At 43.2% G+C, this 24,118-nt stretch overlaps 1 protein-coding gene across 8 annotated transcripts in view; it reads right to left on the minus strand.

Moving 5' to 3' along the window:
• The window catches only part of MGMT (O-6-methylguanine-DNA methyltransferase), a 301,256-nt gene that overhangs the window by 184,044 nt on the left and 93,094 nt on the right, over nucleotides 1–24,118 (minus strand). For 4 of the 8 annotated variants that reach the window (XM_070564009.1, XM_070564135.1, XM_070564232.1 and 1 more), the window contains one exon: nucleotides 2,367–2,429. The exons of the other annotated variants lie outside the window; for them this stretch is intronic. In XM_070564009.1, the coding sequence (XP_070420110.1) occupies nucleotides 2,367–2,429 (63 nt within the window). The remainder of the gene's footprint in view (nucleotides 1–2,366; nucleotides 2,430–24,118) is intronic. 8 annotated transcript variants of the gene reach the window in all.

Raw genomic sequence — 24,118 nt, forward strand, 5'->3', positions numbered from 1 at the left:
GACAAGACTAGGGGAAAAGCCCCAATGTACAACAGATGAATGATAAACTGTATACCCACACAATGGAATACTACACAGCAAAGATAAAATGAATGAACTACAGTCATACATCACATAATAACGTTTTGGCCAATGACAGACTGCATATGCGATGGTGGTCCCATGAGATTAGCACCATACAGCCTGGGTTTGTAGTAGGCTACACCATCCAGGTTTGTATAAGTGCACTCTGCGATGCTCACACAAGGACGAAATTGCCTAATGACACATTTCTCAGAACGCATCCTGCCACTGAGGGACACGTGACCATACTGACGCATGCAATCACATGGATGAATCTCAACATAGGTAAGCTGAAAGCAGTCAGATAAACTATGATGCATTTACAAAATCAAAGAACTTTATGTCTATAGAATGCATGTAATATATATAGTCCTTTATAAAATTTCAGAAAATTCACGCCACTGTATAGTGACATCATAGGCACAACAAACAAGAGCAGGGAGGGGTGAGGAGAGGGGTGGCGAGGAGAGGGGTTACAAAGGTGCAAGAGGGGTTGATGGAAATGTTCGCTGTTTTGCCTATGGTCATACACGTCAAATTTTATCAAACTGTATACTTTAAAAATATGTACTTTTTATGTCATTTATCTCTCTAAAATACTGTTTTTGAAAAATAGCTTACCAAGTGTGACCCCTGGGGCCCTCTATAAGTGTGGATCCAACAAGTAGCCCTCTTTTAAAGAAAAACCCTGCTTATCATTCCCAGCTTCACTATTTGCTTCTATATTACACAATGAGATACCATTTCACACCCACTATGACAGATAAAATCAAAAAGACATTAACAAGTGTTGGTGAGGATGTGGAGAAACTAGAACCCTCATACACTGCGGATAGGAATGTGTAATGGTACAGCTGTTTTGGAAAACGGTTTGAAGGTTCCTCAAAATGCTAAACATCGAACTGCCATAGGACAAAGCAATTTCATTCCTAGGCATATAACCAAAAGAAATGTAGATGTCCACACAAAATATCGTACACAAATGTTCACCACAGCATCATGCACAAGAGCCAAAAGGTAGAAACCATCCAAATGTCCAAAAACTGATGAACAGATAAAATGTGGCTTATCCATACTATGGAATATCGCTCATAAAATGGAATGAAGTATTGAGAGATGCTACAACATGGTGAACTTGTTAAACATTTATGTTAAGTGAAAGAAGCCAGATGTAAAAGGCCAAATATTGTCTCATTCCATTTATGCGAAATGTCCAGAACAGCCCAATTCACAGAGATAGAAAAAGATTAGTGCTTGGCTGAGGCTGGGAAGAGAGAGAATAGGGAATGAAGGCTTATAGGTACTGGGGTCCTTTTACGGGATACTGAAAGGTTCTAACGTTAGACTGTGGTGATGGGTGTACTACTCCGTGAATACACTAAAAACCACTGAATGTTGTATACTTTTAGGATATGTAAAATATATCTCAATAAATAAAAGTAAATCTCATAACAAAAAAAGATGAAGAAGAAAAAGCCATATGTACTTTTTTAAATGTGAAATTTCCTGATTTTTATGTGTTGGCTATTAAACTTTAAGATGGCCGTCAAGTCCCCAGATATTCGGGCAGGCCAAATATCACCTGCCTGCTCCATCCAGCCAGTGGCCAAGAACTTGCCAATTTCAGGACTACACCACCTTCTTAGGAACCACAGGGCACAGTTCTCTGGTTGTTTCCCTACAAGAACTCCCCAGCACTGTGTTCTCTAACCCCACTGAGAGTATTTTTCTTGCCCGCCTCATCCTCAATCCATTCTCTAACTCTTCTCTTCTTCACCATCATCAGCAGGTTGCCATCACTCCTGTACACACACTAACTTCCGCTCTGCATCAGAGCTGCCCCAGCTCCATCGTACGCCAAGTCTTGAAGCCCACCCTGCCAGCTCTGACTACCTGGTATTGTACAACGTCCTGTGTCCCTCTCCTGTGCCAGACCGACTAAAACATATCATGCATCCCATCTTTCTCCTCCCAGCTCCACCAAAAGAAAAAAAGGTTGTTGTTTGGCAGGTTTCGAAGACATGACAATGGCAAACAGTGCTGTACTAGTCTGCTGGACGGAATGCTCTTTCCTCAACCAGGAGAGCAGGCGGCATTGGGAACGGGAAGGAAAGTGCTTCCAGCATGGAAGGGAAAGCAGTGGACAGACTGCTTCACTTGAAGGCCACCTAACAGCCCCGCTCCCTGTGCCCAGGCACAGGTCCTCCACTACACAGAAAGAGGGACGCTGTCAGACGTAAGGAAGGAGGCATCCAGAGAAAGGGCGGGACAGGACCAAAACCCTGACCCTGGTGACAACCTACCCGGAGACTGGCACACTCTGTATCACAGTCAGGAAGCAACGGTCTGCTTCTCCCTCTTCACCCCTGAAATAGAAAAGCACCAGACCAATCTTGGCGCCAAAAACGTCCAAAACTCAAGGAGAAAGAAAATAGGAAAGTGTCTGCCTTACAAAAACATCTGAGTGGTGAATAATTACTTCACTGTCCCGTTATAAATTTCCAGAGAATCCCAAAAGATTACCTCTAAAGACAATGACTTACGTCCTCAGACGGTAATGGGTCTTGTGCTATCTTTATTTTTATGTTGATTTTAGAATAATTGTTTGTTGTTAGATGGGTTAAATGTTTAGCTATTTGAATTTCCATCTGATGTTAATGTAACTTATTACTACAAGTTAAATCAAGTACACCCAAGGCAGTTTTACAGGGGCTTCCGAGACACCGTTTATTATGCTTGCTCCTATTCAAAGAAGCCACACAGCCCTCTTGTCTCCCTATTGTTATGAAGGGAAGATGGCTGAGCAGAAAGATATAAGATTTTTTTCCCTCAAGATGGTTCATCTTTTGTGTGGGCAATCTGTCTTTGAGGAAAGACAGAATAAAGCCGATATTTAGGAATATCAAGTGAGTCAGTGCGGGCATCTCTCAAATCCATGATCAATATTCTCATGTTTTTAACACCGCTTTCAGTCATAAATATCTTTCCTCTAAGAAAGAAATAATTCTCCTTTCGGTCACAGTCATTGCAGTCGATACGAGTCAGCAGAGTGGCCACAATGGCCTGGTCAGGCTGGGGGCACCCTTTCCACCCAAGAGCCAAGAACACACTGGTGCATGAGAACCTGAGAAGGAAAGCCGCAAAGAGAATGTAAAGACCAGAAACAGCAATAACGGGGAAAAGTTTTTTATTCTGAAGCATAACATCATCTGTGTTAACAATTTATTTCACATCCTATTTTTCTCCTGAGCCCAGCAAAAATAAAAAAAATTTTAAAAAGTCAAGATTGACATTATCGTTCAAAACTAATGTGCAATATCCTTTTAAAAGTTAAAATCTAAATATTGAGTAGAGGTTGCATGGAAAAGAACACTTAAAAAGTACACAATTAAATATTTTAAAAAGTAAATCTTATCAAAACATATCCAGGTAAGAGCCTTACTTAGAGTATAATCTTTTGAACATCTGCCAACTACCCGTCAAAGGTAGAGTACTGAAACGCTGTGTACTGTGTTAACAAGAATCCTAACACTGGAAAGGTCACTTTTGAACTAATTCACCAACAATATATGGCTCGTCAGCTTCCTGAATCACAAAACCTGTGCACATAGTTGCCACAAGGCCACCAGCAGGAGGCGGCCCTGAGTAGGTGTCCAGCAAGAGGTAAGAAGGTCGGCACTGGAAAGTGGGCTGCTCCTCGTCACCACTGTGAGCATCCTTATGAACAGACTGACTTCCAGCCCTCACTTAGAAAAGGAACCGTTTAAAGTGAATGTAAAGAAGGAATCTCCTGCGTGAGCAGGTCTGAAGCCCACAGGCACAACAAGCCTCCGAGCGCTGAGCCCTCTGGCGCCCCCTCTCGGTAGAGCCTTGTTTTACGGACAGGCGCGGCACCTCCCACAACCCACCAGCCAGGCGTCACAGATGCAACAGAAAGATGATTGACCGCATTTTCACATTTGTAAAATGTTAAGGATAGAAACTTGAAAATAAACTAGTGCTTTAAAATATTTCGCCAGGGAATGCCACTGACAAGGCTTTATTTCCGGGAGGATGGGGGCACGGCCACTGCACTGCTCCATCACCACAAAGTAGGAATAAGCATCATCACAAAGACTTTGTTATTGTGCGATGGCAGAAGTTCCCCTCCTCTAGAGATTATGATACCTGAGGACTGGGATCAATGCTTAACAAAAAGAAAAAGAAAATTTTCTTAACAGTCTCAGAACTTTTTTTTCTGAGAAGAGTCCACACTTTGGCAAGTAGCAAATGCACCCGTTTTGACACTGAGATTCTGGGAGCCTGTGACTTCTCCACTGTTTCATCAGAAATTATGGCTTCACTAAATTAGCAACAGATGGGAGTCATATGAAGGTGACTGACTTCTGGTAAAACACAGCCCATTGAGGAAGACAACACCACTTCCCTGGGGTTCTAGGGAACCGGGAGGAGATGCATGCGGACATGGTCCCACCGGTGGGGGGCCTGCCCGCCGCCCCCGACTGGAGTGAGCAGGACTGCACAGCCCACGCCCAGGACCAGAGGTGGGCAGGCCAGGCTGGAGCCATCACCCTTGAGCCAGGAGACGCTCGCAGCCACACCCCGACACCGGCTCTCCACAGGCCAGGCCCCCACAGGACGCACAGCAGCCTGCTGGGGACAGCATCCCACCACAGCACTCCTTGCTCCCACATGCCTCACACTGCTGGCCCCAGGTGCCCGACGGGACAAGCCTTGGATGCCCCCAAGGCTGTCCCGGTAGAGCCCAGCAGTGGCTCCAGACAATGGGACCTGTCAGGGGAAGGACCTTTTCTCAAAACAGCGAGCGTGGCTCTGGGAAACATCTCTGCATCAACCAGGTAACAGCTCTCAATAAACAGACCCGCGACGGAGGTTGAAACTACATGGAGGCAGACGGGGAGGGCCGCTTGCCACACTGAGCGGCTAGCCATGGGGCGTCTGTGGGCCTGCTTTGGCAGCTGGCGGTTGACACAGAAAACCAGGCCACGGCCCCAGCAGAGAGGCCGCTCCCTGCAGGACACGACTCTTAGATGGCCAGGCCTGGGGCAGGTGCCCGGGTACTGCGGCCAATGCTTCCTGGGAGCAGCAAGGGACAGCAAGGGCAAACCCCACCCCAGCCTGAGAATAACCCCCGGGGACGTGGGGTGCCTTTGTCCCTCAAAGCCACAGGCTCTGGAACAGTCTCCCTGCATTTAAGTTCTGTCTCCACCTCTGATGAGCTACGTGATCTTAAGCAAGTTACTACACCTCTCTGTGCCTCGATTTCCCACCCGGAGCATAATCACAGTACCTACCTCACAGGGTTTTTGTGAAGATTAAACTAGATTCAAACATTTAAACCAATTTCAAACGTGCCTGACACAGACTAAGTGGTCACAAAAGCCACTGTTAACTGATTATTCCCATTGCTGCTCTCTCCTCCCCGTCGTATGGTCTCAGAGCCTGGGCAAAGTAAGATGTTTCCCCACCACACGGCCTGCACTCGTACCTTCTCTCTGTGACAGGAATACACTCGAAATATGCTCAAAACCAAAAACGTAGCGATTAAAAACTGAGAGTTCTCTGACAATGACAGACCTCCCTCTCAGCTTGAGAGGCAAGATGTCAAAGGGAGCACTTCACTGCCTCGTAGCCAAGCCACTTCTGCCACGACCTCTTCTCTTATGCCCCTCCCTGGCCAGTCTATAGCCAGGGTCCCCACCTTGTTTGAAGCTGTCCTCACGACCTTGGCACTTCAGGTGACCGGATCAGAGCTGCCCACGATCCTACACCAAGGTGACCAGGCCCCTCATCTATGACCAAAGTCACCTGAGCACACTGAGTCACGATGTGGTTCTAAACCCTTCAGCTTACCTTGTACAGAAGCAGCCTCCGAAATCCCAGCCATGCATCCCTGGGAAAGCCCAGAGAGGTCCTCAACGCTCCAGCCAAGCGCTGCCGCTCCTAGGGACATGGCGTACTTCGTCTGCATCTGAGTTTACATCTGCTCCACAACTAGTTGCTAGTTCTAATGCACATCGTAAGGATGCCTCTGGAACCAGAAGACATTTTCAAAAACAGAATGAGGGGGCCGGCCCGGTGGCGTGGTAGTGAAGTTCACATGCTCTGCTTTGGCAGCCTGGGGTCTGCAGGTTCGGATCCCGGGCATGGACCTACACACCAATCATCAAGCCGTGCTGTGATGGCACCCCATATACAAAATAGAGGAAGACTGGCACAGATGTTAGCTCAGGGACAATCTTCTTCACAAAAAGAGAGAACGAGGTCCCCAAGCTTGTGAGAAGGGCCCATTTTATCCATGATCTATGTAAATCAAGTATCAGGGCCATTTCCACAAAATCTTCCACTCAGCACTCATTTCCCACAGCGTGTCTATGAGAAAAAATGCTCCTCCTATCAGTCAGAGAGTGTCACAAAGAGGGCCACCACCCCTCACCAATGGGAACTTTGGGGAAGAAGGACCTAGATGCTCCCTGGCACCAACTAAATATCAACTCTGAGTGTGAGAGAAGCAACTGAATAAAGTAGACATGGACACATCTACACTCCATCCCACACCTCCCCAATGGAGCAGAGCAGACGTCAACAGCACGTGGCTTGTACTGCCAGCGTGGAGTGGGCTGGCATAAGCAGCCTTAATCAGGGAAGCCCTGACAGCACGGAAATGGCCCCAGAAGCTCTCAGGACACACAGGGCTGTGGGCCTGCACAGCCTGCCTTGTTCCTCTTCACCCTCCTTCTTGGGGTCCCTCTCAGCTCTGTCTCAGCTACCTCTAGTCCCTCAGCAACTGGGATGAAGGAGGAACCCAGTCTCGTGCACACTTTGGGACCGCTGCTCTCAGGGCCGACACAGTGAGTGCCCCGGCTCTCGGCAGAGAGCACTGGGCTCGGTGAGAGCTGCCTCCCTTTTCCACGGTGTAAGCTTCTAGGATTCTCTGACATGTAGATCTTTTTCACCTACTTCCAAAAGGTCACAGCTGTCTTCTGGAAAGATGAAACTGCTTGAAGCTTGGGAAGCCTAATAAATAGGAGGTTTGTGTACTTTAGAGGAAAAATGAAAGTCAGTCCATGGCAATGCCATCAGCTGGACTTTCCAAGGAATGCTTCTTGCCAGGACTGCTAGCCCCCAGTGAGGGCCCCGTGTGCAGAGGTGCCCTCTCTGAGACCAGGCCAGGGCTCAGAGCTTCCCATTTGTTGTCATTTGACCACCCTACAAAGGGGGCATTATTATTACTATGTTATAGAAAAAATAAACATAGATTAACTTTCCCCCAAAAAGAGTCAATATGCAAACAAAGCTTGTACCCTCAACTGCGACCTACACTGCTGTCAGAGGTGAAATACTACTCAGAGGAAGATGGTTTCTCAACATATAATGTTAAGCCCCCAAAAGAAGAAACTCAAACTTATCAGCCAAAGCTCCTTCTGTACCATGTCTTTTAAAACCTGGACATCGCCTGAGAAAACGCCTCACCTAAGGTCACTAACACAAATGTTTTAATGCCCATGTCCTTCTGCAGTTCCCTAACGCCTGAAAGGCTCTTTCAAAATGATGAAGGCATCTTTAAGTAGAAAGCAGAGGGAAAACATCCACGTGTCACAAACCCTATCCAGCAACAGAGCACGAGCTGAGAGCTGCATCTGGCATTTTTGTGATCCAAAAGACAACAGTCTGGACACGAGCCAGAGAAGTGCACTGCTCAGGCCACCCCTCACACGAGCTCTAGAGCCACAGGACCACTGGGACCAGGCCCAGGTGCCGTCAGCACAACGTGAGTCTACGGCTGCAGTGCCAAGTGGCAGGACACAGCTAAGGAGGACGAACTCTATTTCACATGATGCTCAGAGTAATCCCATTTTGAATTTTCAGATTGAGGCTACATAAATAGGAATCAGAAACAATGGCTGTTTTTCTTGTCCGTTTTGGAAAATGTGGAAAATTATTAAGATATTTAAATCATCCTAATCATTCTAACAAATTAAGATGACTTAAATCTTTCTAACTTAATCCAGTGAGTTTTAGCATTCCTCAGATAAAAAAGGAACCGAGGCATCTCCTAACGTACACATTAAGGTTATAACATGCTTAAATGAAGTAATGTTCACAAAGACAAATGACCAATGTCAACAGCACTTTAAAGTTTATAAAATGCCTTAAACATTACCTCATTAAGAGATACACATTTCAAGGTGATGGCTAAAAACACCTTTAATATTATTTATAGCAAAACTGATACAAGTTGGGAGAGGTGGTGTTAAGGAGAGAAGATAAATGTTTTTAAATCACTTAATATCTAACCACCTTACATAAGCTTGTTATGGGAAGGCACTTTACAAACCCATTTCTACACCTGACAACTTGGCGAGTTTGTCTATATTCCCAGTCACAAACAAGGAAAGCACAGAGTGCAGGCTCAGGGATGCACCTGAGTGTCATGCAGCCGCCAGGCAGCCACCGGGATGGGAACTCACATCCTGGGGCTTTTCACTCTCCCATGAATGAGAGGGGTCCACAGCCTGCCCCTTACTATGTCAATTGTCTGCTGGGAACGAGAATCTTAGCTATAAGAGATTTGAGAGAAATGACAGAAAAAAACTCGCTTTGAAATAGCTATGAAGGCAGCAAAAGTTTTAGAAGGTCTAAAGTGGGAAACTTAGTAGGAAAAAAACAGCTCTATGGAGAAAGCAACGATGCACAACAGCTCCGGAGGCACTGTGTTTACAAACAAGTGTGGGAGGAGCCCTCACAACTCACTCCCACGACGTCCCTTCTCCAGGGGCTCGAGGCAGAGAGAGCTGCGTAACTCGCTTCCAGTCATACCATGGGATCAGAATCCAGCTCTGCCTGAAAATGATTATTACAGAGAAAAATCCTAATGCCTCTTTTTATCCCCAAATATGATTTTTGTACATATATTTAAGGAGAATAAAAACTTGTTAGTAGAATATGGCACAGTCATATACACATCAAAATGCTACATAATTATTCATTAATATCTTAGAAAAAGTTCTCAAATTTCTCAGAAAAACGTCCAGTGAAGTATAAGAGTTTATAATAAACTAAAAGGCAACTTTAAAAATGAAGTTAGTTGTTATCAGGTTAAAAAGACTGTTATAACTATAACATGTTTTATGTAAGCTTCATGGTAACCACAAGCAAAAGCCTACAGTATGTACAGAAAATATAAAAAGAAAGGAATCTAAGCAAACCAATAAAGAAAGTCATCAAATCACAAAGGAAGGGAGCAAGAGAAGGAAAAAGGAATTTAAAAACAACCAAAAGACACTGAACTAAATGGCAACAGTAAGTCCACACCTATCAGTAATTACTTTAAGTATGCATGGACTAAATTCTTCAATCAACAGACACAGAATAGCTGAGGGGATAAACAAACAAGACCCAACTATATGCTGCCTATAAGAGACTCACTTGAGTTGTAAGGACACACAGATTGAAAGTGATGGGGTGGAAAAAGTTCACGCAAATGGAAACCAAAAGGTTTAGCTATATGTATATTAAAGTAGACTTTAGGCCAAAGACTGTAACAAGAGACAAAGAAAGTCATTATATAATGATAAAGGTGTCAATTCATCAAAAGGAGACAAGACTTGTAAATATTTATGAAACTGACATAGCAGCACCTCAATTTATAAAGCAAATATTAACAGATCTGAAGCAAGAAACAGACAACAATACACTAATAGCAACGGAATTCAATGTCCCACTTCCAACAACGGATAGAGCCAGACAGGAAATCTGCACAGAAACATTACTTAAACTACACTTTAGATTAGATGGACCTAACAGACACATAAAGATCATTCCACCCAACAGCAGAATACACATTTGTCACAGAACACACATTCATACACAAGTGCATGTGGAACATTCTCCAGGACAGATCATATCTTAAGCCAAAAAACACATCTTAAATTTAAGAAGATTGAAATCATATCAAGCATCTTTTCCAAACACAATGGTATGAAACTAGAAATTGATTACAAGAAGAAAATTAGTAAATTCACAAATACGTGGAAATTAAACAACACACTCTGAACAACCAATGAGTCAAAGAAGAAATCAAAAAAGAAATTTAAAAATATCTTGAGACAATGAAAATGTAAATATAAGACACCAAAACTTATGGGATGCAGCAAAGGCAGAGGGAAGTTCATAGCAATCAACACCTACATTAAGAAAAAAGAAAGATCACAAATAAACAATCTACCTTTACACCTCAAGGAACTAGAAAAAGAGCAAACTAATCCCAAAGTTACAAGGAAGGAATAAAGATGAGAGCAGGAATAAAAGAACTAGAGACTAAAAAGACAACAGAAAAAAGTCAATGAAAATAACAACAGCTTTTTTGAAGAGATAAACAAAACAAACAAGCCTTTAGCTAGACTTACAAAAAAAAAAAAAAGAGAGGAGGACGCAAAAATATAAATGAAAGAGGAGACATTACAAATGATACTACAGAAATACAAAGGACCATAAGAGACCACTCCGAACATTTATACACCAACAAATTAGACAACCTAGGAGAAACAGATAAATTCGTAGAAACATACAGCCTACCAGGACTGAATCATAAAGAAACAGAAAATCTGAACACAGCAATGACTAGTAAAGAGATTGATCAGTAATCAAAAACCTCCCAACAAAGAAAAATCTAGGACCAGAAGGCTTCACTGGTGAATTCTACCAAAGATTTAAAGAAGAATTAATACCAATAGCTCTCAAACTCTTCCAAAAAACAGAAGAGGAGGGAACACTTCTAAACTCATTTTATGAGGCCGGCATTACCATGATACCAAAGCCAGACAAGGATGCCACAAGAAAAGAAAATTACAAGCCAATACCCTGAAGAACATAGACGCAAAAATCCTCAACAAAATATTAGGAAACAATTCAACAATACATTAAAAGGATCATTCACCATGCTCAAATGGGATTTATTCTAGGGATGCAAGGATGTTTCAGTATCAGAAAATCAATGTGTTGATTGGTTCATTTGTTTGTTAATGGGGTATTATCAAATGAAGGATAAAAATCATACGATCATCTCAATAGACCCAGAAAAAGCATTTAACAAAATTCAACATCTTTTCACGATAACAACTCTCAACAAACTGGTTATAGAGGCAACGTACCTCAACATAATAAAGACCATTTACGACAAGCCCACAGCTAACATCATACTCAATGGCAAAAAGCTGAAAGCTTTTCCTCTACGATCAGAAACAAGGATACCCACTCTCGCTACTTTTATTCAACACAGTACTGGAAGTCCTAGCCAGAGCAATTAGCAAGAAATAAGGGGCATCCAAATTGGAAAGGAAGAAGTGAAATTGTCTGTTTGAAGATGACACGATGTTATATGTAGAAAACTCTAAAGACTCCACCAAAACAGTGTTAGAATAAATAATTTCAATAAAGTTGCAGGATACCAAATCAATATTCAAAAATCAGTTGTGTTTCTATACACCAACAATGAACTATCAGAAAGAGAAATTAAGAAATTACGATGGCATCAAAAAGAATAGCTAGGAATAAATTTAACCAAGGAGGTGATCTGTACACTGAAAATGATGACATTTATATAAAAAAAACAAAACTGAACACAAATAAGTGTAAAGACATGCCATGTTTATGGATTGGAAGCACTAATATTGGTAAAATGTATGTGCTACAGAAAGCAATCTACAGATTCGACACAATTGCTATCAAAATTCCAGTGGCATTTTTCACAGAAATAGGACAAACAATCCTAAAATTTGTATTGAACCATAAAAGACCCCAAATAGCCAAAGAAATCTTGAGAAAGAAGAATAAAGCTGGAGGCATCACACTCCCTGATTTCAAACTATATTACAAAGCTACAGTAATCAAAACAGTATGGTATTGGCATAAAAATAGAATAGAGAGACCAGAAATAAATCCATACATATACAGTCAATTAATTTTCAACAAAAGAGCCAAGAATATACACTAGGTAATGGATAGCCTCTTTAAGAAATGATATTTGGAAAACCAGAGAGCCACACACAAAAGAATAAAACTGGACCCGTTTTACAGCATACATAAAAATCAATTCAAGATGGATTAAAGACTTAAATTCTAAGACCTGAAACCAGAAAACTCGTGGACGAAAACATGGGAGGTAAGCTCCTTGACATTGTCTTGGCAATGACTTTTGGATCTGACACCAAAAGTAAAGAGAACAAAAAACAATACAAGTGGGACTAACATCAAAACTAAAAAGCTGAACAGCAAAGGATACCATCAACAAAATGATAAGGTAACTTTCTGAATGGGAGAAAATACTTGCAAATCATACATCCAATAAGGGATTAATACCCAAAATACACCAGGAACTCATACAATTCAATAGCAAAAAACTCACTAACAATCCAATTTAAAAATGAGCAAAGGACTCAAATAGACATTTTCCCAAAGAAGACACAGAAATGACCAACAGGTATGTGGAAAGGTGCTCGAAATCACTAATCATCAGGGAAATGAAAATCAAAACCACAATGAGATATTACCTCACACCTGTTAAGATACCTAATATCAAAAAGAGATAAATGCTGGCAAGGATATGGAGAAAAGAGAACCCTTGTGCACTGCTGGGAATATAAATTAGTGCAGTCACTATGGAAAACAGTATGGAGGTTCCTCAAAAAATTAAAATTAGAACTACCCTATGATCTAGTAATTCCACTTCTGAGTATACATCCAAAGGAAATGAAATTATCTTTAAGAGATGTCCGCCCTCCCATGTTCATTGCAGCATTATTCACAATACCCAAGACATGGAAACAACCTAAGTGTCCGTTGATGGATGAAAAGATAAAGAAAACGTCGTGTGTGTATCCACACACACACACATACACAATGTAATATTATTCAGCCTTAAAAAAGAAAGTAACCCTGTCACTTGTGACAGCATAGATGAACCTGGACGGCATGATGGTAAGTGATATAAGCCAGACAAAGACAGACAAATACTGCCTGGTATGACTTATGTGGAATTAAAAAAATGTTTTTAAGTCAAACTCATAGAAATGAAAGTGGTTACTGGGGCTGGGGGCAATGGAAAGACGTTGGTAAAAGGGCACAAACTTTCAGTTATTAGATGAATAAGGTCTGAGGATCTAACATATAACATGGTGACTATAGTTGATAACACCGTATGGTATAACTGAAATTTGCAAAAAGAGTAGAATTATACCTTAATACGGCTGAAAACAAATAAACGTTATGAATAAACAATCTCCTAAGACTGGAAAAGACTGCCCTGGCCCAGGCCAAGCCTCAGACCAGTGGTTTTCTCTGAGAGCTAAGGTGATTCTTTACGGCAAAAAAAAGTTTGTATTTACTTACTCTTAAAAGGTCTTTTAAAGTGATATTTTTCCAGAAAGGTCAAGAAGCTACAATAGCAGACTAACTATGTGCTGAAAATTTAGCACATGAGATTCTCTAACTGAAGAGAACAGTTGCATATAAGGAAGAGTATCGCCTGGGATGGATTCCATCAACCCTCGACTCCACGAGAACACTTTGTTTAGTTGTTGGGGTCGAGGACATTATGTCGTTGGTACACCACTGCAAAACCAAGTACAGTAGTGGGTTAGGTCTTTTCGCCTCCTTCAAAATGACTTAGGAATTGCACTATGATATTAAAAAATCCAACTAAGAAAATTACAAAAGAATTCATATAGGATCCAAGGAAAATATTCTCAATCCAATGGTCTTAGAAGAATTCTTACAACAAATATAAAATAAACTAGATTTTACACTCCCCTTTTTAAAATATGCATATGTTAGCTATCTAATCCTTGACCATATATTTTTTTGAAATAAAAACTTTTATTTTTGAAATAATAAACTACCAAAAAAAAAACCCCAGCAAGCAGTATATCTTTGTAAAATGTGTGTAGCCAAAAAGTAGTAATTCAGAAAGTATTAACAAGTTTAAGAACTTGGATGAAAATAAAGATAGGTTCCAACCAAACTTCTTAAAAAAATAAAATACATTTCAAATAAATCAAAGATGAAAATGTAAAAACAAAACCAAAAAAGTGATACAAAATAAGCATGGATGGCTATCAAAAAAAAAAATTAAGGCCTTTGTAAACAGTCCACGATACTCAGAAGCCATAGGAAGAGAGTCAAAAATCTAACTACAGCTGCACCAATGTTAATTTCTAGTTAATAGTTTTGACAAATGTACCATGGTTATGTAAGCTGTTATCATTAGGAGAAGCTGGGTGAAGGGCATAGCAGAACTCTGCTATCTTTACAGCTTTTCTGTAAATCTAAAATTATTCCCAAAAAATCTGACTGCACAAAAATAAATTTCTGAAAAAAAAAAAAGAAAACCTCTGTGGATAAAACCAAAATAGAAATGACAATCTTTAATATGCAAAAAGTTCTTATCAATAAGAAAAAAAGATTAAAAAATCCAATAAAAAATAAGCAAGCATTTTACTAAGGATACATAAATTTCCGATAAACATAACGAAAGATGTTTAACCTCATTCAATTAAAACGTAAAACATTAAAATAACGAGGGCAATTTGAAAAGATCTAAATTTTTAATTCTACTCAGAATTTATTCTACATAGACTTGCGCAAGTACACAAAGATGTCTATACAAAGATGCTCACAATTCATGTTGCTTAAAATAGCTCCAAACCAAACAACAAGGACCAAAACAACCCTAGAAAGACTCTAAACACATATTAAGAGGGGACTGTTTAAGGCAAGAGAAACGTTGGTGCATCATTTAGATACATACATGTACAATAAAATACCATACAGTCATTGAAAGAATAAAACACCTCTCTCCATCACACTATGGAACGACCATGGATGGCACTGTCTCAATCCCAAATTGTCATAATTGAGAAGTGTGTTTCAAGACATTTTCCCTTGTGAACACAGTTCAGTATCCATACCAAGAGGGAAGATTTCTGATTTACTTTGCCACAATTTATTTCCACTCATCAGCATCCACTGTACAGTTAAGTTTCCAGCGTGCTCAACTATTACACTTAATTTTAAATTCCGAGGAACTGGACAGAAACACCAAGTTCACAAGGAGAATAATATTATGTGAATAGGAGCCAAGTACCCAGAAGATACATCTAGTACTTCTAAGTAAGGCTAGAACAGGAGGAAGATTTTGACTGATATGACCAATTAAATTTAAAGTGAGGTCTTTTGGAAGCCAATTGATTTAAATTAATTTCCTTGAATTATATCTTTCCTGAAAAATAACCTTAATGTGTTAATCTAAGATTTGAAGGAGAAGTATTAGGAGTACACATAGTAATTACATAATTACGGGTTGCCCAGGACAAAGTTTCACTGAAATTCTGTGTCCACTTAGTATTAACCACTCCTAATGTAACTTGATCTTAAGAAATCCCAACTAAAAATTTAACCAGAAACTACATAAAAGCCCTTTATTTAAAACTCCCATTATCTGCACCAATTGTAAAACACCACCACTTCGATTATAAGCATGGGTTGGATCCATTGATCAACCCTGGCTGTACGTACTGCAGGAAGATTACAGCTCAATTAAAGCCCTGGCAGGGTCAGTAACATCCACGCGCAAGACGTTTCCTCGGAGTGTCACTTGGGTACAATCAATTAAAATGCACGGTGAATTGTTAAATGGAAAAATCCAAAACAAGGGCCTGCTGTCACACTCAAGGTTCTCGCATGCATTAAGAGGTTAATTTATATTTGTTCTGATGCATGCGTATAGGAGTAATATTTATATCAGATATTCATAGCTTACTTAGATGATTGATATCAATTTCTCTTCATAATATGACGAGCAAATAAAACACACGGCAGTTCTAATATAAAGAAATAACATGTGACAAGGTTCCCTAAAACATTTCTATTTTGGACCTCACAAGCTAAATTGCTTTCGCTGGCCCCTTCCACCTCTCAGCATGGTTGACAGACAAATTGATCGAAACATTGGAAAATAATATGCTTGCAAAATTTCTCTGGGTGAGTTTTCAGTCTTTTGAATTTTTCATACAAGAACAAAATGAAAGATTGCCTCCTTGATTTTTCCTCCATTATGCGGCCCCATCTTATGTACTACAGGAACATACAATACTTCAAACAGCAGCAATACGTTGTAAACAAAATGTATAACATTTTTCATAAAGCACCCAAGCTGTGTGAAGTTGAGAGACTGGGCAGCAGGCATCCTTGCCCTGCAGATTATGTTGTTCAATTATAATGAATTCATACATTTGAAGTTGCCTTAGGGTCTCTCATTAGACTTAGGGTGTTTATTACAGGAAAATATTGCCTGTATCATTTAAGAAGTAAGAGGGCTGGGTGATTTGATTAGAAATGTTGACAGTTGAAGTGTGTAAAGAATACGTCACTCACTCACATTTTCCAACTTCAATATTAGGATCCTTCATTTTTCATGACTTCTTTAAAGCGTTCTTTGAACTGCAGACATGGGGAACGAGAGGAAACTTCCTGTGGAGTGCGCTGCACACACGAATGGCATGACCTGGATTCCAGTGGACTTGTTACTCAAGTGTACTCACACCATTCCACAGGCAAACAGATTACTGCAAAAATGCCATTCTAATTACGCTCAGCCCTATATAACCGAGGATGTACAGAAAACAAAAATATTCCCGTATTATATACACAGACCTTGTCTACCAGTGAACAACCACACGTGCCTCCACTTTCTGTTCTTCAGAGCCCAGGCCCTCAGGCTCTTATAGAATTTTTAAATTAATGTCTATGGTATTATAGGATAGGCAGAGTCCTCATACATTTAAATTTACACCTCATGAAAATTCTTATTAACTAAATTTTTCCCTCAATACTCGCAGGTCAAGAATCGATGAATAGTCAATTTTTTTCAGTCAAAATTAAACAAATCATAAAAAATGGCATAATTTTCAGCATCGCAGATTAGATTTAGTGGGTAATATCTGCCAGATATGAAAAACAGAACTCATTATGTTGCACTAAAATAATTTTCACTGCAGTCTTTTTATTTCACTTCATCAGCTTCACCAGTTTTGATAAGTTCACCACAATATTTCACAAAATAACTTGGTTTGGAAATAGACTTTGCAGGTCCCGGACCTGATGCCCAGAATGTGAGGTGACCTTGGCAGGAGGCCCAGGTGGGCAGCCCCTGGATCTGCCTCCATGCTGGGGTGCTTCGGCAGCACCCCTCAGCAAGCTGTCGGACTCAACCTGGAACCACTGCCGGGAACCACAGGTGCGGAGACTTGCAAGACGCAGCACCAAAGTGAGCCTTGGAAACGAGCCTGTTTGATGGACTTTTTTGAAACAAGAATTTTAGTTAAGTATACAAGGAACATGCGGCCCTTTGTTCCTACTCAAAACCTTTGATTCTGGTTCCATCTGGACGCTGGTTTAATTATTAGTTAATGACAATATTCAGAGGAAGCACAGAACATGTGGGCCACCAGCAGTGGCCAGTGTGTGGAGGGTGGTGTGACCACAGGGGATGAAATAACAGTGAGGAGAAACGGCAACGCCCCGCCTCAGAGACAGGAGATGTATGTTAGCTTAAGCTCCGGAGTTAGTCCATCCTCAGTTATTGAGAGTGAGCAGCGGTTAGACAGGCAAAGAATGAAACAACACTCTCTTGATATAATCAAAAGGGGAAAAAAATACAGATGCTTGCACAAATGTTTTGTTGCCTTTTAAAGCAAAAAGTAACTCACAACCTGCACAGACATCTCTGTAGTAATGCCATGAGGACACTTGCGACCCTGTTAAGAGCAGGTCCCAGCAGGGCACTGGTACATCTACAGCGGCACTGCCCAGCGCAGGACTCCTCAAAATACTTTCCTTCGGGCCCAACCTAAAAAATACTTCTGAACAATTCTCAGTCTCTCCCTGCCCCTTCCTCAATGTACTCAAGGCCAGTAAGCACAGGAGTGTCTGTGTCCACGACCCACCAAAGTTGTTAGCTCTTGGCCCAAAATAATGGTTCTCACGTGGCCAAGACCACAGGTGCTGGTAGGGTGGCCATATAACTTGCTGTCCATGTCAGGTGAAGAGAACAGGAGGGCGAGATTCATCATGACCCCACCTGGCAGTAGCAGAAAGCCAGCTGGGGTGAATGCGCTGACTTAGAAATACCGTATGGAGACTGGCCTTCAATGTGGACAAGTTAACTAGCTACTCTGTAAACCGTTAAGAAAGACTGCTAACTCTGAGGGCAAATCTGTGTTGAGTGCTTAAGTTATCCACTATCTAACACCGAGTAAGATGAAGACAACACTATTAGTGTCATCACTATTATGACCATCCCCATCACGAGCATCACCATCACCACCAGGATGACCATCACCAGGTCCTGGCCAGGCGTTTTACAGACATCATCACATTTGAACCCTGTGAGGCAAGTGTAAGGTCCCCATTTTAGCAAATGAGAACTCTGCTCAGAGAAGTTAAACAGCATAACATAACTTGCCAAAGCTAGTAGCGGCAGAGCTGGAGCTGGGCCCAGCAGCCCGACTCTAAAGCCCCCATCTCACACTCTATGAGCAGATGAACGGGCTAGACGATGTCGCCAAGTCTTGTCTCACACTATAATAATGGAATACAAGAGCTACATGTGAAAGATGACCTGTAAAACGATGTGAGAATGGTGGAACATACTGAAAACCTGGATTCCAGGAAGCTGATCTGATCAACAAAGCATGAAGAGGACGGGATGGTGCTGCTGCAGCTCTGGGAGACAGCTCTCTGAGGGGAGGAAACGGCAAGGCACAACCGGTGGTCCAGGCAGGAGGAACAAGATGGTAGCGGTGGATGGGAGAGCCAGGCGCGGGGCCAGCCCAGCATCCCCCCAGAAACCCCAGCCCGCCCCAGGCCCATGCGGGAGCTGTCCAATGGAGCCGCTCAATGAAATCATCTCCCCGGAGTCCTGTGGTCACTGTGGATTTCAAAAGAGACTTTTTTTTTCAACAGTCTGTAAGAATTAGTCACCAATGGCAAATTTCTAGAATGTCTCCCAAGCATCTCAGAAATTCTATAATTTTTTTTAAGCTATCATATAACCAAGTTTTGGACCAAGATCAATTTTTTTTTTTAACTTAGGAGGAGAGCACAGTGGAAGCGATTTGGTGTATTCTTTGTAAATGTCTGATCCTTCCCTGCCTCTCAAATCCCACGACGACGGTCCCCGTGCAGGCTCCCCAAGACCTCAAATCCCAGGACATCTGTCCCCATGCAGGACTCCAAGTGAGGCCGCCTGACAAGGAGGAATGCCAAGAAAAAGGAGACCCAAAGGCCCTGTGCCATCACTATTGCCCTGATTCGTAAACCTGCTCCCTGTCAAGACAGCACCAAAATGGTACTTCAAATCTTGGGAATAACAACATAATCAGAGTCCTTAAAAAAACCTGAAGTGCATGCAAGAAACCTAGAGGACACAATGCCAGGTTTCATCATCCAGGAGACTAACGCTCAGGTTCAAAATCTAAAATTAAAGCAAGCTTAGGGGGATGTCTATACACAACAACAGCCAGTGCTTCTCAGCCCACTCCTGACTTCCGCACTTTCAAACGGGTGCTTTGCATTAAAAGCAGAAGTCTATTTCTCTAAATCGTTTATTTTGTTTTAATAGGCCTTAAAGTACAACATTGCTTAATATCTTAGAAAAGCTACAATGTGGAACAGTAGCATTAAGTTAGGAGTGACAAATCCGAGAAAACCTCTACAATTTGGCTTCCATATCTCTGAATTGGTATTTCAATGACAGATGTTTGTTGCAGCAAAAACCTCTGTCAGAACAAAATTAGGTGATCTATCATTTTAAGATATGGTCTTCATATACTGTTTACTCGAAGATATCACTTGCCTCAAGCCAATTTTGACCAAGAACATTTTGTGATATGGAAGTGATTTGTATATCATCATTTTTGTGATAAATGTAGCTCTTGAACACAAAATAACCTACCATTCCACAGTATTACAGTTAAAACTCCTACACCAGTAAATCTGCACTAGTGCTTTTATTACTACTAAGATACTGTATCTAGACTCCAGGAGACTTTTTTTTCCTTGAATAAGGTTGCCACTTGCCTGCCTCCGGACTGGGTATAGGATTTCTAATCCACCATGGGGGCACCCTAAACCCCACACTCATCCCACAGTTTCTCAATCTTCTTAGGGACACAGGGCTTTCTCGGAGAGCTCTGAGATTTGGGGGATCCTCAGTGGCACTGGCCAAGCCACCACAGGGTGGGGGCAGCAGTGGGGGCCACGGGTCAGAGGAAGCTGAAGCTCCACGAAAGGTATTTGTTTCTGGTGAAAAACGAAAACAAAGCAGTTCTGTTTACCCCTCTGCCAGGTTTCTACAAGGGAAACACCAAAAAGCACACACTGCCACACAAGCCAAGGGCTCTTGACACAAACCTGGGCCAAGCAAAAGCACCCAGCACCACCTGTAACAGTTAGACATTGGCCGGCAGCCACAGAGACGGCACTTGCCTGGTACTGATCACCCAAGATGAGGGACTACTCACCTTGTCACCCAGCCCAGCTGCCCAAACATGGGCACCCTGCTCCAGCCGCTGTGGGGATGTCAATCCTGGTATTCGGCTGGAAGAGCCCAGCACTCCCCAGTCGCCCATCCAACAAGAGAGTGCAGAACTGTGCCACGTGGTAGAACGGCCCCCCAGCACCCTAACACCTGACTTAGCCAATTATTGCCTAACTGGCCCGTTTCACAAGAGCAAGAGATAATATGGAAACATCAATGGATTGTTCATGCCTTCTATCCTCACACCTATGATTGTCTCAAAGACACCTGCTGTGTGTGGGTATGAACACAGTGACTCCTTCGAGTCATACTTTTAGACTGCCTCAAATCGAGGCCTGCGTGGAGAGTCAGTGAGGAGACTTGCATGCCACACAAGCCCACATCCTATATGCACACCATCCTATGCGGAACTTGAGGCTAAGGGGAGGGAAGGGCACGGTCTTGGCCCTTGCAGAATTCACAGCTGGCCAAGAGACAATGTCGCCAGCTCTTCTGAAACCTGAGAGTGCACATGAGGTAAGTGGTCAGACAGTCACAGGTGCAAGAGAAGGACCCTGGGAGACCCCATACCATGGAGTACAATTACCAGGGAGGCTTCTCGGTGGTTCTTCAAGATGTTAGGTATTCCAAGAGGTGTACAGGAGTCAACACAGCAGGCCCAAGGCTGCTCTCCTTAAGAGGTCTGCTTGCAGGGCTGGCCCTCACCTGGCACCTGGGCCCCAGAATTTGGGGAGGATACCCACTCTGCCCTGAATAGAGTGCCTCACTGCACCTAAACTGTTTGTACAAACCACGTGGTTCTGCACAAGGTATTCATAATCCCTGGGAACGCCTGTTCTCCTCCTGGGAGTCTGGGCCTGGGTCTGTGCAGTGCCGAGGATGCCTACGTGACCAGCCCCCATAAAAATCCTGGGTGTCGAGTCTCTAGAGAGCTTACCAGTAGACAGTGCTTCGCACGTGCTGCCACATCTCGAGCTGGAAGACACTGGGCCTGAGTAACTCCAAAAGAGAGAATTCCTGGAAGGCTGTGTGGCTCTCCCCGTGCCCCTCCCCACCCCACACACGGCCCCATGCACCTTCCCCCTTTTGTTGGAATTGTGTCCTTTCCCTGTAATCAATCTGAGCCATGGCTATGAGCCTCTGCTGAGTCCTGTGAGTCCTCTGGTGAATCACTGAAGGTGGGGTGGTCTGGGACCCCCACACAGCAGCGAGGCACAATCACACTGCAAAGAGGCACGTGAGCAGGAGAGGGAAGGAGGGCTGCAGTCATCTGTATGACATCTACCCAGGCCGGGAGCACGCGGAGCTGATGGGGCTGCTCCAGGTAGGGGCCGTCCAGGGAGACAGAGGGGGGCCGCGGCAGGAACGGGAGGACAACTACCAGAGGGTGTGGCCACTCCAACAGGAGGGGCACGGGAAGCCAGAAGGGTCCGGAGGCACAGGCCAGGCGCTCCCACCCTCACCTGATAAGGCCCAATCAGAAAGGCAGTTTGGTTCATAACCCAAGAACTAGAGTAACAGCTCTGAGCACGCTGCCCTTTAAGATTTGGGTGGATAAAGAGTCAGAGCTGCACTTCACCTTTATGGAATGCGTCCATTCCACCAAAAGGCCTTTCTCTTCCCTCACATGATCAGTGCCCAGGCACCTGGGAAGGAGGCAGGGGCTCCCAAGCTCTCAGCCCCCCACACCTCTGTGAGGGCAACAGAGCAGAGTGGGGCCTATGGGTCTGGGCTGTAGTCCCCGGCCCTAGTGAGCTGGCCAAATGGGCAGGCTGAGTGTGAGCAACTCGGTCTTTGGGGGGCCTGACAGCAGGAGGAGCTGGAGAGGGAGCAGAGATGTGCTCCCCACAGAGGGCCTGTGACACGTCACCTACGACAGAACTCAGATCTGCAGTCCAGTCCATCTGGGGCACAGGACAGGATCCCTTCCAGGCAAAGTCCCACCAACCTCAATACACCAGGGCCCAAATCCTAGCAAAAGTACCAGGCCCTCTGAGGACTTGGGGGGTCTTCTGGATGGGGACATTTAAATGCTCCACACCACAAAACGAACTTCTTCAAGTAACAGTCAGTCACCAAAATCTTCTAGGATCTCACCTTAGAATCCTAAATTCACTGGGAGATGGGCACGCACAAGGGTTCTCGCCTCCACATCCACATCACATTTACATGTTCTCAGGGCTGTGTCACAGGTACACAGCTGAGCAGGTAAGAATTTATATTACACTCACACGTGGCATCTGACACAGGTGCAGGCTACACACTGTAATTAGGAATATGTCTACCACATCTAAAGGACAAGAAATTATAGTTGAGTATAACAACTTCTAAATTTCAATATTTTACATTCATTTTCAATATATTTTTCTTTCAGCCACATGACATGAACAGTTGAAACATACAGCAGCATATTCATCATTCAAGAAGATATATTACAGCACTGATCAGAGGGGCTGAGAGGACCACACACCAATATTACATTTTTCTAACATATCCACCACATATTATTCAAAGTGATGCTTTCATGGCCTTGTAGATCAGTTCAGAGGGTAGATTGTGTTTTCACTATTTTTTTTACTGTCTTTTACCTGTCAGGAGCTCAAGGTACCTATAATTCTTTAAATTCCACATACAAGGAGATTATACCACATTCTGTAATGGGGTCCCAGTCGCTCTGCTGCTCCTCGCGGTTCTGCTCTCACACTGAGCCCAACAGAACTTCCCATGCAGGAGCCAGTTTCCATGTGCCCCACCCAGCCCAACCCACAAGTTTTCATGTATTTGGACCCTGTCCAGGAGCTGCTCTTCATCTTCATAAGGTGGAAGAACGTTACATGTTCTTTTGTGAAGGGTCCTCCCTCTTTTTTCCCCAACAGAAAGCTTTCGTCTATTGGGTGAAAGACGAGGCAGCCTTCAGTTGAGTGAAAGCACACAACGGGACATGTCCTCTGGCACTGCGCTGGAGGAAGAGACCCCAAGGAGAGTGCCACGAGGTGGGGCCAGGCTGCAGACAGGATGAAAGATCTAAATCACTCCACTCAGCTCTGGATCTGCACAGGGACCAGCACAGGGCCAGCAAAAGGAGAATTCAGAGGGATGGGGAAAGGTGGTGGGGCAGATGGCGGAGGAAGGGGACCAAGAAGAAGGAAGCAGATCGCAGGAATGGCAGGGACAAGGCTCTCACTCATCCTGCGTACTGAAAGGCTGTGGCTCCCTGCTCGTCCTCAGCCAGCTCAGCACCACCTCACCAGGCCTAACTTCACCAGCCCATCACCTCGCTGCTTCTGGCCTTTCTCAAATACAGACTGCGACAGACACAGCAAAGACAGACAAGGGGTCAAGGTTTCACCTTCCACTGGACACACTGCAAAGAGCCGAGGGGAAAGTTCTCAATTATTGGGCTTTTAAACCACTGAAACAGCCCATTCCCAACAGCAC

This window comes from Equus przewalskii, chromosome 1, assembly GCF_037783145.1.
Source record: "Equus przewalskii isolate Varuska chromosome 1, EquPr2, whole genome shotgun sequence".
NCBI lineage: Eukaryota > Metazoa > Chordata > Mammalia > Perissodactyla > Equidae > Equus > Equus przewalskii.